The following is a 15,952-nucleotide window of genomic DNA, read 5'->3' on the forward strand; positions in this document are numbered from 1 at the left end:
TCTATATCTGTTCATCTATCTGTACCATTCACATATAATGACAGACGGATCAATTAAATGCTGTTGCATTCGATGGTGGAGGGTAATAAACTTAATTTTGGGAGCACAATAAATTGAGGTGAGTAGAACCTTGGTTTTGTTCCATATTTGCTATTTTTCTTGTGAAATATATGCGTGCTTTCATTCAATAAAGGTTGGGAAACACTGCTCTAAATTTCTGTACATGAAAGGAATGTATAGAGATTCCTGCCAGCTAATTGAATATATTCAATGTGCATGTGCGTGTGCGTGTGTGTGTGTGTGTGTGTGTGTGTGTGTGTGTGTGTGTGTGTGTGTGTGTGTGTCCGCGTGCAAACATGCGTGCGTTCGTGTGTATATGTAGTTTTCAAGGCTGCGCTGGCTGAGGCTGAATACCAGAAGAGAGAATACATCAGAATCAAGGAGGGTAAGAAACACACTTCCTCTGAGCTCCGTACGCCACTTAGACGAACGGTGGCAGCAATCTATTTGCCTTGGCGGAGGACGGTTACTCATTTAATTTCTATAGAAGACATAAACCAGCATACACAGACTTCAAATGAAAGCTGAAAGCAGAGCCATAATTAGTTCTGTGTAAAGCTATTCATGGCACGCCGTACCCTGTATTAGGCACACATAGTTTGCTAATGAGATCCAACGCAAAAGGTAATCCTATTATACTGTCACCATTTTCTACACCGCAGAAAAAAACCCGGATCGTTCTTATATTTTACAGCTCTTACAGTGGCTTTCATTAAAATGTACCGTTGTTGCTGGTGTTGTGACCAGCATTTATATGGATGCCCACATTTTCAATATCAAGAGAAAAGTTTGCACACAAAGATGTGAAATTACTGCTGAATTATTCATACGGCTGTTCCTGCAGTTGAGGCAATAAAGGTCCACAAGTAGTTAAACATAATTACGCTTCATCTGTGTTTTTGCGTCCCATTGCTCTCCAACAGGCCCCCACTTCAGCGAGTTGTTGTCCCTTCACGTGGGAGACGACTGCTCAGTCACACTAGTGTGCAAGGTAAATGCAGCCAAACTCCATTATTGAACATTTGCACTCGAAACAAACAGAAGGCTCACTTATCTCTAATTAGCCATTCGGCTCGATGCGAGTGCAGGAAATAACGGTCTTTAATGTTAACGTCCAGGCAGAGACTAAACAAAATGAGCCTTCTGAGATTTTGCCTTTGTGAACGATGTGGAGAAAAATAAGTTTGAAAGAATGCATGCACGTGAGGAGCAACTCGATCTGCAAGTCCCGCATTACTACTTGTCAAACTGCCACCATCCTGCAAACATGTGGTTATTGTCTTTTGGTTAGCTTTGGAGCATGTTATTTAGGGGCATTAACTGCAAGCCACAACTCTGTATGGTGAAAAGACAGCCCTTTTCCATCCTGGAGAGCCAAATTAAATGCCCAAAGTGAATCTTAATGAACATATAGTGGACTTAAAGACACAATTATCAATGAATTATACAGTCTGAAGTTGGCCCATTCAAAGCATTAGGAACAGATTTACATGTGAATTATGCTCTTGCTTCTGCCCACTATACATTTTCAATGGGAGTTTAACATTTCACGCTTTAAATTGCTCTGAAAGAAGATAATGGACCCAGTATCAGAAGTGACTAATGGAAGCAGTCGAGGTTGTCAAACATTTAGAAGCTGTTAAAAAAAAAAAAAGAAAAAAAAAAGACCAGTTTCTTCAGTAGCTATGACGACTGTTTCATTGCCGATTATTGAGTTGAAAATCAATTGATCATTCTTGTGCGAGTCGAATTCCCCCTTAAGGAATTATAATGACTACAATGAAAAATAATAGAGTAATATTGTGCCTGAGTGAAACAACTTGACAGTCAAACCAGCTTCAGTGAAATCCTTGCATCATCCTGTATGCTGAGATGGCGATTGCTCAGAATTCCATCTTAGCTTGTCAAAATCTATACCCATTCTAGAGATGTGATTTCAGCCAAAGTTTGAATGTAGACACTAACTTCTCCATTCAAGCTCCTCCATTTTGTGTTGTAACTACTGTATTGTTATTTCCGACAAAATGTTGTTCTTGTCACACACAAAACATTTTTTTTCTTCCTGTGGTTTTTTTTGACTGAGTAACTAGCTTACTGTAGTTATGCCTGCATGATTCTAGCTGGCCTAGTTACCTCCCCGACTTCTAGACGACGCATCAGCCACCATCCGAATGCTCAAATTACACATTTAATGATCAACTATTGACACGAGGCCCATGCAGACACCGAACACTGCATGTTGCTAACTCGCTAAACTGTATACGTTGTGTTTTCATTGTAGGTCGCCAACTTGAAGAAAGACTCCGAGTTCGACTGGTTCAGAGAAGATGCAGAAATAATTCCTGACGTGAAGCCTGACCTGGCATCAGGAGTCTGTAAATTGGCAATTAAACTGGTAACTTTGTTTTGTTCTTGTTGATATTCAATTTTTTTTAGTCAATACTGCTTCCGGCGTAAAAGAAAACAGCAGCGCTACCCACTGCAGATCGGTAGCGATACTTCATGAATTAAATTAGGTTAAGGTTTTGACATTTTGAAAGTGGTAACACATGTAATCTCGTATGATTTTTTTTTTCCCCCCTACATCTTTTCTCCAGTTTTCTCTGAAAACATCCGGGCTTTACAAGGCCACCATCAGCGATGATAGAGGAAAGGATATGAGCCAAATTGACATTTCTGGAAAAGGTAAACAAGCTGAATTACTGATGAAATTGATTGATGAGGGCAAAAATCAAGAATACATCACAAAATAAGGGAAATCTCGTTTTCTCATTAAAACATGGGCGAAGGACAGAGCATGTTTGCAATGTAAGCGGCACAACTCGTTCAGCCATCCACTTCATCAAATTTCAAATCGTGTAAACTATTACTGTAGGGTGATAAGAATTTGATGTGGCAGCTTGTTTTTCCACAGGCTTGGATTTACTTCCAAGAAATACCATATACTGTATTACGTTTCTATACTATTTAATGATCTGTGTTTTAAACTGAAATTTCACCTGCCACGTAATTAGGTACACCTGCACAATGAAATGAGATTCCAGAGAGATGCAATTTAACAAGACACTGGTGCCCCGGGATAAGAGTGAGCTGGAAAATAGTGAATGATTCGGGCCTGTTCGCAGCCGTATTCTGTCAAATTAAACATAAAACAAAGAGAATTACACTTTGTGTGTTTACACCAGCCACATAACTTTGCCAATCTGATGGCTTTATGCTAACACATAATGATAAACGCCACAGACGGGCTAAGGAGTTGCATCGTGTTGTGGTATTATGACCCCTCCAGCAACAAATATTGCCCATAAACGGTGGCGCCACACAATATAGACAAAATAACAATATTCACATCTATATATCTTTTTTATCCCTCTGCAATGGTAAGATGATAGAATATTACTGCAGCTTACTGTATTTGTATTATACTGTGCCTGGGTGGGCAAAACGAGCACAGTTTCCATTGAACTAAAGCAAAAGGCAGGAGGGATGATTCAATTTTTTTACATTATATTTAATTATCTCAATGCTGTATCAATTTATTATCAACATATACTATTACAGATGGCGATGTTGCTTTTTAAAAACACATTTCAGAATTTTTGGTTGTTTTTTGGGAGCCCGGAACAAATGATTAGCATTTCTGTTCGTGACACTGGGGACTAAGGATTTGAGAAACAGGCGTGGTCATGAAACGAATGAAACTTGTATCTCAAGGCAAAACTGCATATAAATCTTATTGTGGCTGTATTATGCAGTGATGCACTGTATCTGTAGCTGCTGAGTTTTTGCTACGTTGTTTAGCTGCATGGAAGGAACACATTTTCGGATTCATTCAGCTCTGCTTTTCTAATACAAAGTAGCAAATGACCTGTATTACAACGGATTCTCCTAAATAAATTATCGACCAATTGTAATGAAAGCCTATTTGTTCAGTCTTAGATGTGGTATACAAACAGCAGCCCTGTGACTTTCCATCCGCTTCATTTTTGTGTATTATTTTCTAGTTTTTGAAGAGGCCATAAACCAGATCACCCGACTGGCTGGTAGGTGTCTTCCTGTTTCACACAAACATTGCACTACTATATACACTGTATTATGATCAAGGGCTGGGCAATTAATTGACATTTGAACGTGATTCCAATTTTGGCTTCACACTCTTATAAAAACAATTCAATCTAAGAAGAATAATTCATATGTCAGATGGTGGTGTGTGTGTAAACAAGTTACTGCGCCGTGAAAAGCCTTGGAATGCACCTGTGTGGCTGCGTTGCTTGCAGCAAGTGTGTGACAAATATTATTCTGCCTTCCCTGAGCTAAACCTGAAAACACAACAACAAAAAAAATGATGAACCTTGTCGATTTAAATACTTTTATAGCTATTAATTTAATGTATTATACTTTTAATTGTTGGTTTAAGTTGGGCTTTGTAAGTTGAAAAAAAGTGTTGAACTTAATGAATGATCATGTTTATTAGTCTTGATTGAAATATCCAGCAAAACCATTTTTCCCGTAATTGCCTCAGCCCATTATTGAGATCGTAATAAATTTAAAATACAGAAAATTCAACACGCTATTACACCTGAATAATTTGTCACACACCCTCATCTTCTTTTGAAGGTTTATTTATCTATAGCCCACAAATAAATAATGAATGCTAATACTAATGCTTCATCATTTGAGGCTCAAGAGAGAGAGAGAGAGAGAGAGAGAGAGAGAGAGAGAGAGAGAGATGATCCTTTAGTCACGGAGCTCTTCATGCGCGTCGACCGAAACTAAATTACACTCCCCTGATGTTGGGGAAAGGTGCCTGGTGACTGTCACCAATCCAAAAGTGGCTGTGTGATTTTCCAAAGTGACCCGTGCGCAACTCTCTCCCACCTCTATCATCACCCTCAGGGGTGAGTGCGCAGGAGCTCGTGATCCAGTGCACAGCCACCGGCATTCAGCTGCAGTGTCCCATGAAGTATTACACTCCAGAGATGAACATCGTCTGGTACCACGGGTAAGGCGCCATTTCAGTGCAGGCCTCTCACCGCTAAGCCTGTCGCTGCAATTACTGCTTACCTCTGTGGCAAAAAGAATGAAAACAGAGCGTGATAAGTGCAGGAGGAGAGGTGATTATTTTCAGCCTGCCTACAAATATGTGAGGAGCGCAAAGCACGTTGTTTGGCTTCTCCTCTCAAGTCGAGGCAAAAACAATACGCTTTGGGACGGCTGTTGCAAGTGCTTTCATTATTGTAGCAAAATTGGCCTGTTTTGATTACCCCCCCCCCCCCCCCCCCACAAAAAAAAAATCACACCCTATTATTTTCCACGAAGAAGCGCAGACATTTCTCCACTTAAAAACACTCCATGGGGCCCGGGAGAGTGAAATGCGCAAACGGATTTAAAGACAACATGCAGGGAGATGGCTTGAGGGGACAGAAAAGAATAAAGAGGGAGGAAAGGCAGAAGGGTGACAAGGGTTAGCGGAGGCTTTTGAGGTTATTTAATTATTCATAGAACACAAATTACGGAGATGAGATTTGTAACCTCTGCTCACGCCTTCTGCAAATGCACATGAGAGAGAGCGAGTGACAGATAGCAAGAGAAAGAGGGATTGTTCTCCCTAGGCGTAACATTCGGCCGGCGTGTAAACATGATTTTCCATTACCTCAAAAGTACGCAGGACACATTCTCAAATCAACAATAATTGCAAACATGTGCACAGCCTAATAATCTCCTTCCGCCCCGTGTCTCTCAACAGTGACAAAAAACTCTGCCACAGTGACAAGATTGTGATAGGAGGAACACCTGCGATGGCAACAATGGAGGTATTGCTTTTTTTTTTGTATATGTGGATGCATCCATTCGTGATAGCAGGGTGACCTCTTGAAGAATAAACTGATTTAGAATAGATCACTAATTAACTACGAATTAAAAAAAAAATAGTGTCCATTGAAGTTAATTAACTGAATGCCATCTTCTTTTATTTAGTTGTTAACTGCGCCAGAGTGTCATAATTGTAATTACCTTTCTGATGAAATCATAGTTTATATAAGCGTGCGTTATAGGCGTGCATTTATAATTTAATAGCTGATGAAATGACGGGTTTAGTGTTGACAAGCGGCTGAATGAGCTTACTGATGTAAAGGTGATTGAGCCAACTGAAAGGGACAAAGGGAAATACTCGATTGTGATCACCGACCCTGAAGATTCACACAAGCACACGCTGGACCTCAACGGTGAAGGTCAGTCATTTCTGTCACTTGTTTTGTTTATACAACACATTTGCACATTTGAAAAAGTCTGCCAAAATTCATCAACCCTTTCAGGGACAGCGGTCACTACAGTGGACAGCTTATTGTGTTATCAGGTTACATGGTGCATGAAATTATTAAACTGGAATTAAATAAAGTAGAGTTGTTGTAAAAGAACACACAAGGGCCGAGTGTTATGTCATTTCAGTTTTAAGTGATAAAGCTCAGTCTTTGTCTCTTACAGTTTATGACAAGGCATACGCTGAGTTCCAGAAACTCAAGTAAGTCTTCAAATCCATACATTTGCACGGGCTCCAATCATCATTGAGTCATCTTGTTATGATAAACTAGATGGAGTGCTTGCTTGAAAACAAAAGTTAGAGAAAAGCTTGAAATCTACTTACATAAGCAGTCATACACTTTTGGAAAACAGTGATGGAAAAGAAGAGAAAAAAAAAGACTTTTTGCAATGGAGCAGTAGGGTTGTGACAAACACAAAGAGAGAAGCAAACAAAAAAAAACAACCCCCCCCACCCTCAATGACAACCAAATGGTAATGAATTCAACAAAAATGTAGGAAATGGAATGGAGTGTAGACTGTTTTTGGTCATGCTACACACGGTGCATGTAGCTATTCTGACATATACGCATGTCTTCTGTTTGCCTGTAGGGGGTGACAAGATGACTGTCTAGCAACAAAATAACACTGTAAATACATCATGTGCTTTACCAATTTGTGTTTGATTGATCATTGAGCTTTATTCAAAAATAACCTCGAAAGATTCAAGCAACAGCTTGACACACGCTCTATTTTTAACATCCATTAAGAAAAATCAAATGTCGCAAAAAACAATAATCACCGAAAGCACAATGGAAACAAACCAAATCCCTTTTCTAATTCACATTCAATGATGGGCGTTCAAGCACAAGGTTTTACCTGCCCGCTGGAGCAAGTGCCACCCTGCTGGCCGCTTATTGAGTGTCAAGATGGGACATGGAGAGCAGAGCCATCTGGTTGTGAGGCTGACCTCTCACCCAGCCTGTCGCACTAATTGGCCTCTTCCAATTATGACCAAAAGAAAAACAGCTTTCCATTTAAATATCAGAGAAAAGCACATTCTAATTGTGGTTTGGCTGTTTGACTAAAATATCCCGTGGCGATCCATCTGAGCGATGTTTCTCACCCAAGCTTGTAGAGGATAATTTAATTTGGCCAATAGCCATGATTAGGAACGAAATGGAACCAACTTTTACTTTCTGGAATAAAAAGGTCAAGGTCAAGATCATCTTTATTGTCAAATATGCTTTATGTATGACATGCAGCATAGATGAAATTTCTTCCTCTTTATCCTCAGTGCAAACATGCATGCAAACATGCTGTGCATTAAAACTAAACTAAACTAAAACTAAAAAGAATCTGGGTTATCCCTGGTTGCCATTTTGGCTCATTGGTTGAAAGTTACAGCCAGTGGCGAACAAAAATCTCAACGTTGTCACTTGACCTCGGCCGCACAAAATCACGAGGACTCCTTTTCTACAAAAGGACGTTGAAGTTTTACAATCATTTACAAAATTTTGATCAGTAGTTGACCCGACAAGAGGCATATACAATACCCATTATTCTGAACTTTAATCTTGCCATATTGAATCAGATATTTGTTGAAATTGTATTGTGTTGTTGCTTGGACTTGAGTAATGCTTTGACCTAATAAAACTAAATAGGAAATTAGGAATGACCTCATTCCGTTGACTCGATTGTGTCGTCTGTCATTCAATGAATTCTAATCTCTGCAGCAACTGAAATTTAGCTAGTTTGGATTGTTTTGCTGTTCAATTTTATTTGGAGACATTTGTGTTGTCTTGAAGTAAAATCAAGAGCCTAAAACTTTCTGCTTTTTGTTTTTAGGGCTTTGGCGTATGCTGAAAAGAGTGAGTGGGCATCTTTTCTTTCAGCTCAAGTGCTGTCTTTTACACAATAAAGCTGTTTACTCAATGAGTCATGTTTTATTACAGACCGCGGTAAGGTGATTGGAGGTCTGCCTGACGTCGTCACAATTATGGAAAAGAAGGTAACGTTTGAGTGTGTGGGACGGTGGCATTCGGGTGTGGTGTGAACGCAGTTTGAGTGTGTTAGTCAGATTACGATCATAAAGCCTCATGTGTATGCCACTAGACGCTGAGTTTGACGTGCACAGTGTGTGGGGATCCCAAACCTCAAGTCTCCTGGCTAAAGAACGGAGTAGAGGTTCAGCGTGATGATCAGGTAAACTAATAAATGAGCAGGACTTCCACTTCCATGCACTGCCTGTCAACCATGAAAGTAGCATCTTCCTTTGCCCTTGTGTCGGTCTGTTGAACAACTCAAACACTAGTTTGCTGTCTGTTGTCGTGAAGATATTATTATTATGGGCTCTTCGTTTTCACATCGGCTGTGACAATCATGTTTTTATATCTTCAAGCACACTCTGGCTGTATAATTTCAAGACAAGATGTGGAAAAACAATCAGAAGTGAATACATTTCAGGCTCCACAGTATACTTGCTGGTGAGGTCAACAATGTAAGCCTGTTCAAACAAAACAAAAATAAACCCACCATTGCTTAAGTCATCCAGTATACTGTACAACTAATGAGTCTTCCCAGTAAAGGTTCTTTCTACATTGTCAGCTTCCCAGTGGCTCCTGACGCCTTTGAAGATTTAATTTAAAGAAACGGCAAAGAAGGTCTGGGAGGAATGTATGTTTTGAAAGTTTGCCCTCTTCTTTATTCATTCCCTTACCTGAGAACAATGCATCTAAAACAAGCACTGATGTCCTTGGTGATGTCTGCCAAACCCTCAGGGGTACCTCCCCTCAACACAGCTACCACCAAGACTTTTGAAGCCAAGCACAGGGGAAAACAAAGAGGAAAATACATTTCTTCAGTACATAGGATAGATCCAGAAAGTCATTGCATGTTGTCTAAAGCAGTTATGATTCTAAGTTTGAAAATCCACACAGAATCTATCTATCTATCTATCTATCTATCTATCTATCTATCTAGCTAGCTAGCTAGCTAGCTAGCTAGTACGGCGGTCGTGGGTTGGAATCCATGTTCTCCATCTGCACTATGTATGAATACCACTAGAAATCCAGTTCAACTTTATTGTTTTGTTTGTTTTTTTGAGGTGCAGAATAAAGATCTCGAGTTGTCACTGCCAACATTTGTTTCCTTGTTTCAGTATGAGATCTCTCTGGACCAGGGCAAGTTTGCCAGTCTGACAATCAGAGGCGTTTCCATGGAGGATTCAGGCAAATATTCCATGATTGTTCAGAACAAATACGGAGGGGAATCCGTGGATATTGTGGTGGGTATTACTGGAGTGCAAATCACTGGATTTAGCAGATCTTTTTGCATTGGAGCCAAATGATGGGATATTTTGTGATTTAGAGCTGCGATATATATTATGTAATCTTGTTTGAACCTGCAAGCTTGAAAATGAAACTTTTTTTTTTTTTGCTCACCAATTTTTTTTTCTCCACTCTTCAGGTCTGCGTGTACCGCCAAGGTGAGAAAATCCCAGAGGCAAATCCTACCGTGACAGCTAAAACAATTATCCCTCCCAAGCTGCCCATTGAAATGCCTCAAACGGTGACCCAGCCGGCCCCCTCGGCTCCAAGCCCCTCTCCTCCCAGGGCAGCACCTGGAAGAGGAGTGAAGAGTCCCACCCCTACCCGAAGGGTGTTTTAAAAAAAAAATAAAAATCACAAACACATTGGCAAATGTGCTCATTTCTATTCGAAACATTTTCTCAAAATTAAACAGAGTGAATTCTGTGATATTAATTAGAGAGTTGGAAAGTCTGTAATGAAAAAACAATTTACTTTGGGTGATAATTTAGAAAATAAGAACATTGAAAATAGAGCTTGCGTGGGGTTTTTCGAATTAGAAAAAAAAAAGATTCAACGCCCTCAACCCCCCTAAAAAAAATAATGTCACAGCATGATTTAATTCATCACAACCAGAATAAAACTGGAACTTGAATAAAAGCATTCCTGTTTTGATTCAAATTGCAAACAGTCCAATTCACACTTACGTCAAAAGGTTTCCAACGCAATATTCTTTCATATCATGCAATTTCCTAATTTCCTAACATCCGCCCCTCACATACCTTCTGACCACTACTTTGAAGATGGGCCAAGTCCAGTCGTAGCCCCCTGTGAAGGCACGCTGGCTCCACATTGTTCCCAGGGAGGGTAGACTGTGCATGCGATCAATCGCTTGGCTTGCACTCACAATCACCAGACATGTTTTATACATGGAGCATCTCGGGAGGTTGATGCATAGCTTTGTCTTCAATGTGTCACCGTGAGCTGGTTGCCTCTGCTTCACCTAAGAAGATGCATTTTTACGCTTTGTCATGACCTCGCTTCACCATTCACCCGAGGACATGTTAACGCGGGCAGTGGAAGAAAGGCTTAAGAAACACTTACCTGTTCAAACCTGTCATCTGCAAATACAGTTTACCGCACACCTTAAGCAGAGTGTGATATTGAGCTGGCGGTCACTAAATGAGCACTCTGGAGCAGCACCTTCAAAAGACGTACTGACTTGAAGTTTGACATCTGAGAATATGCGGGACACAATCTCAAGGGCACTCTTTGTTCAGTCTAAATTTAATGAGATCCGATGCAAGAGCTTTTTCAGAAACTGGGTTCTTTCAAAGATCATAATGCTCAGCGTCAACTGAATGAATGCTGCAAAACAATTCATGCATTCACTCATTCACTCATTCATTTTCAAATCATTAAATCAAAACAAGTATGACAGAGACAGCAAGCAGAATTACACCCAACCTGTGTACAGTACCAGTATAACCGGACAGTAATACATAAGTGACATGGTCTGTGAAAGAAAATCAGACTTCTCTGGCCCATTTTTTTACCTCGAGTTGGATTTTTAAGAAACCAAAACACCCAAAAAAGAACTACCTATCAGAGGTAGAAAGAGTGACTGACGAGGTGTCAATCATTTGCAGGCACACTCACAGTGGGCATGGTGTTGACATGTTATTTTAGGCTCCAGCAGCCTTGCTGAAACCATGGTGGAATATTCACATGTAGAAATTTCCCATCCCCGGTTTGCTACCAACTGGGCATAAAACTAGCAAACAGAAGCAAACCATTAAGGTATCTCATGCAGCTGTGGTTATTAAAAAAAATTCAGCATTGGCAACATTTCTGCATTCGCAACTTCAAACTGATAGCATTTAGGCGTTATAATAAAACTCCATTTTGAAAAAGTCATGCTAACAACATAGCAGCTACAGATTGGAGAGGAAGAGGAGATACGGAAATGAGGCTACGTTTAAATCGTGCCTGTTATCAAAACTGGCATTTTTTTTCTTTAGCATTTGTCTGTGTTCCTGCACAAGGATAGCGCTGATAAGCCAAAGAGCATTGACATTAGCACAACCCCCACCCGATTTTTTTTCTTTTAGTTTACGAGCTTAACAGTCCTGAGTAATTAGCTCCCGTTTTATTTATTATCATTACTAGCATTATTATCATTGAGTCCCATTAGTTTGCAGGTCTTCCTAATGTTGTGGCTGTAGTGGTCTGGGCCTTATCTGCTGGTCATCAGTCAGTGAAAGGAGGCTGCTGTGCAAAAGGATGGTCGGTGTAAAAGCTGCTGCTCAAGCTCAGGGAGAAGTGAAGGTATCGCTGATGAAAAGATGGCTGATGAGATTTGTGCTTCATTACAATTGTTGAGAAGAGAGCAACTGACGAGCAGGATGAGAAAGGTGCAGGAGTGGAATCTGTTTGTGGCTTGGCTGCATGCTGCTAATAAAAGATGAGAGATTGCGTTTTGCTGTGTCTCGGAACAGGAAATGGTTTGATAGAATTAATGAACTACAGCCAAGGTTACAATCAACCAACTGGGTTTTGTTTTCTTGTTGGTGGTCGTAATAGGAGTCCGGTAAACAACACTGTGAAATGTGTTGATTTGAACGCTGTGTGCAAAAACGCCAAAAGATAAGAAAAAAAAAGCAGACTGGCATTGAATGCAAATGAGTCAATATGTGCGCGTGTGTGTTTGTGCGTGAGCCTCGGAGATTGGAATCATTTTGATGTTTCACTGATCATCTGCTATGGGATCAGTTTCCTGACTTTTTTAAATTAATTTGCACATTTTTAATCACCGAGTTACCTGGAATCACACGTTGCCATGGCGACCGATTTTCATAAATGACAAACAAACAAACAAAAAAAAAAAAACTTTAGGAAACACACTGGCGGCACCGTCGGTAGCATGCAAACAGATGCAAGAGGAGGGAACACGCACACACGCACAGGCGCACGCACACGCGGATATACAGACAGACGGCAGCTATCTAAATGGAATAGCTTGCCAGGACTGATAGCATGAAATTGTGTTTCCAAATATAACACCGTGTCATTGGTGAGGGTGTGTGTGTGCGTGGGTGTGAGCCAATATCAGTTTGAGTGTGTTGTAAGATTTCAGAAAACATGTCATCCTCCAATCTTCCGTGTGGGGGCACCATTGCAACATGCACAGACGTTCATGCGGTTTTGACACGTGCGCGCGCACGCACGGGTCTGTTCTAATTAAAACAGTGGTGGTCAAACAATGACATGACAAACCTTTTTGTGGCAGCGCACACATCCACATATTTAAATGCACATACGGTCATTTGAGTTGCGGGGACAATTATTCTGATGATGACACTGATGAAAAGTGAGTTCCAGAGATGCACAGGGGCCTGAATGAGTGCATGTGATCTTTACGAAATAAATCAGACAATGAAGAGTCGTCCACTCTGCGCAAGAACGCGAGGATGAGGATGAAAAGGAAGCGAGAGGGAATGAGGAATTTATTAAAATCTAGATCGTCAGTTCACTGCGGCACGATGCCTAATGTCATTGTCGGTTGTAATAAAGAAAGTACTGTAGGCCATACATTATATTGTATTAAAGCTAATACTTTGGTGATGGTAGTTACAGTGAGATTAAAGTCTACCCACCCCTGTTCAAATGCCAAGTTACAGGTGGTATAAAAAATAAAATGAGACCTACATCCATTATTTCAAAACTTTTTACACCATGAATGTGATCTGTACAACCTGATTAAATAAATAAAAAAAAAGCATGAGCTTCTTTTTTTTTTTTTTTTTTACAAAAAGACATGTTTTAATTGAATTGAAAAAAAAACCTGATGCCAAATGCTTCTGCGGAATGCATAACATAGTTTTATGCATCAAACTTGATAGTCGTGATTTTGAGGAATCAGTGAAATTGATTTTTTTGTGTCCCCCCCCCACTCCCCCAAAACCCCCTAACAAACAAACAAATAGTGATTAACTATACGTTAATGTGACGGTTTCTTTCTTTGGTCATGCAACTAATCACAACAAGATTTTGAGAAAATAGTCTTTTTTCTTTCTTTTTGATGTCACTGTTGATTTCTTTTACTTTGCTCGCTATTTCTCTACTCGATGTTGGAACCTTCTCCAATAGCAAAACCATTTACTGTTCCGAGCACTTGCTTCGTCGATGCGCCAAAACGCTAGATGATGATGATGATGATGATGATGCTCAAGGGCCACATGATGTTGAGCATGTAAGACCCATCTGACAGTTCCACAGCTCAACTACAGACAAAATTAACCCTATATTACATTGTACATAGTGTAGTAAGTCTATTTCCTGAAGCTGTGTCTGCCTCTAACCTCTATCTGTCTCCATATTTCATTTAGAGCCCCCCCTCCCCCAACCCTCCCTCCCTCCCTCTCACACACTCCCTCTCTGTCCCCCTCTCACACACTCCCTCCCTCACAAGAAAATAGTCTTTTTTCTTTCTTTTTGATGTCACTGTTGATTTCTTTTACTTTGCTCGCTATTTCTCTACTCGATGTTGGAACCTTCTCCAATAGCAAAACCATTTACTGTTCCGAGCACTTGCTTCGTCGATGCGCCAAAACGCTAGATGATGATGATGATGATGATGCTCAAGGGCAACATGATGTTGAGCATGTAAGACCCATCTGACAGTTCCACAGCTCAACTACAGACAAAATTAACCCTATATTACATTGTACATAGTGTAGTAAGTCTATTTCCTGAAGCTGTGTCTGCCTCTAACCTCTATCTGTCTCCATATTTCATTTAGAGCCCCCCCCTCCCCCAACCCACCCTCACCCCACCACCACCACCTCTTTTCGCAGTCCCCACTCACTCTCCCTCTTTTTTTCACTCATTCTCCAATCACTGTGAAATTGCAAGGCGGCTGGTCGGGGTCTTTTTCTGACAGAGAAATTTGGTAGAGATCAGAATCACACATTTCTACCTTCTTTACCCAATTTAAATGATTTTGCAGCTTCACAGGCACACACACACACACACACACACACACACATGCACACACGCACACACAGTGATTGGCACGCCCGTGTGTTTGTTTTGTTTTCAGCCTCAGCTGGAGTGAAGGGCGTTTCCCTCCAGCAGGCTCACCTTTTCCGCATTTACCCATCATGCCATGTATTTAAGGACTGCCAAACTGCCTCGTCTCTTGTCAGATTATTGACCTTGATTGCTGTTGTGCTTCAAGTTTTGTATTGCAGACCTCGTAGAAAGGGTTCTGTCAGTCGTCATCTGTACCTATTTTGTCATCAAACTTTGTATTTTCGTTGTTCCATTTTGCTAGCGCTTTTTGTTTTCTGCGTTGGTTTTTTCCTGGCTCTTTGAGACCAGCGATTTCGGTTTGTACTTGGTTGGTGTGCTTTCCTGTCATGAAAATTTTTGTCGTCGCACTTTGTCTGAGCCTGCATTCCAGGAATCCAAAGCATTGTTCAGTTCGGTTCAGAATAAACCAACCACCATGGATTCCGCAGACTCAGTGAAATTTAGGGAAGCTTTGCCGAGCCTAAGACAACTGGTGGGTCAATAGGAAACCACGTGACACGGTTACCCTGTTGGCTCTCCAGTTTGAAAAATTTAGACCATGTTGAGCAGTTGGGCACCCATTAGACAAAACTCAACATTGTGATTGAATCTTTTATCGTGCCGCCTTTCTTTCCAGAACTCTTGCAGATGGTGACTTTTGTCTCCTCTGGATACCATGCAGTTCCACAATCAACAAATCACACAGCCAAATCATCTGTCTTTTAAAAGAAGCAATTTTCTTTTTGTGTGAGCATTCTGAAATCTTGCGAAGTTGATCATGTGGTACACTGGGTGACCCTCAACTACCTCTTCCGTGCACCACATTTACTCCTTGACTCTTTACGCTGAACTGCCAGGCCACAGTGAATGGAGCCCCCTCCTTCCTCCAAGGGTTCAGGGGCACATTCAGAAGAAGTTTCGCAATTACCTGCTTCAAGTTCAACTCTTCACCCGCCTCATCATTCCAACTGCAGGGAGTGTCACCAAGGTGAGCCATGGCTGTTAAGTGACTTCTGGATCAATCTTGGGGTACGTCAAAATCATTCAACTTCCTTACTTGTTAATATTTTTAACGTTTTAATGTCTTTCACACAAACCTTATCTTTTAAACTCATTAAAACTTAGAAGACAATGATGGCAGCACAATTTTAGCCACGGTGGAATTTAAATAAAAACATGAATACTTGATGCGCCAACTCCAAAAAGTTTATAAT

General features: G+C 40.7%; 1 protein-coding gene across 1 annotated transcript in view; it reads left to right on the forward strand.

Moving 5' to 3' along the window:
* Window positions 1-15,952, forward strand: part of myom2b (myomesin 2b) — a 39,766-nt gene that overhangs the window by 12,103 nt on the left and 11,711 nt on the right. Inside the window, exons 26-40 of the mRNA XM_019895848.1 lie at window positions 383-445; window positions 984-1,051; window positions 2,342-2,455; window positions 2,658-2,745; window positions 4,065-4,103; window positions 4,957-5,062; window positions 5,807-5,873; window positions 6,194-6,290; window positions 6,544-6,580; window positions 8,206-8,228; window positions 8,313-8,368; window positions 8,473-8,562; window positions 9,518-9,643; window positions 9,826-10,140; window positions 11,479-11,480. Coding sequence (XP_019751407.1) covers window positions 383-445; window positions 984-1,051; window positions 2,342-2,455; window positions 2,658-2,745; window positions 4,065-4,103; window positions 4,957-5,062; window positions 5,807-5,873; window positions 6,194-6,290; window positions 6,544-6,580; window positions 8,206-8,228; window positions 8,313-8,368; window positions 8,473-8,562; window positions 9,518-9,643; window positions 9,826-10,026 — 1,175 coding nt within the window. The 3' untranslated portion in view covers window positions 10,027-10,140; window positions 11,479-11,480. The remainder of the gene's footprint in view (window positions 1-382; window positions 446-983; window positions 1,052-2,341; window positions 2,456-2,657; window positions 2,746-4,064; window positions 4,104-4,956; window positions 5,063-5,806; window positions 5,874-6,193; window positions 6,291-6,543; window positions 6,581-8,205; window positions 8,229-8,312; window positions 8,369-8,472; window positions 8,563-9,517; window positions 9,644-9,825; window positions 10,141-11,478; window positions 11,481-15,952) is intronic.

Source organism: Hippocampus comes, unplaced genomic scaffold (assembly GCF_001891065.2).
Source record: "Hippocampus comes isolate QL1 unplaced genomic scaffold, H_comes_QL1_v1.1 scaffold80, whole genome shotgun sequence".
Taxonomy (NCBI): Eukaryota; Metazoa; Chordata; class Actinopteri; order Syngnathiformes; family Syngnathidae; genus Hippocampus; species Hippocampus comes.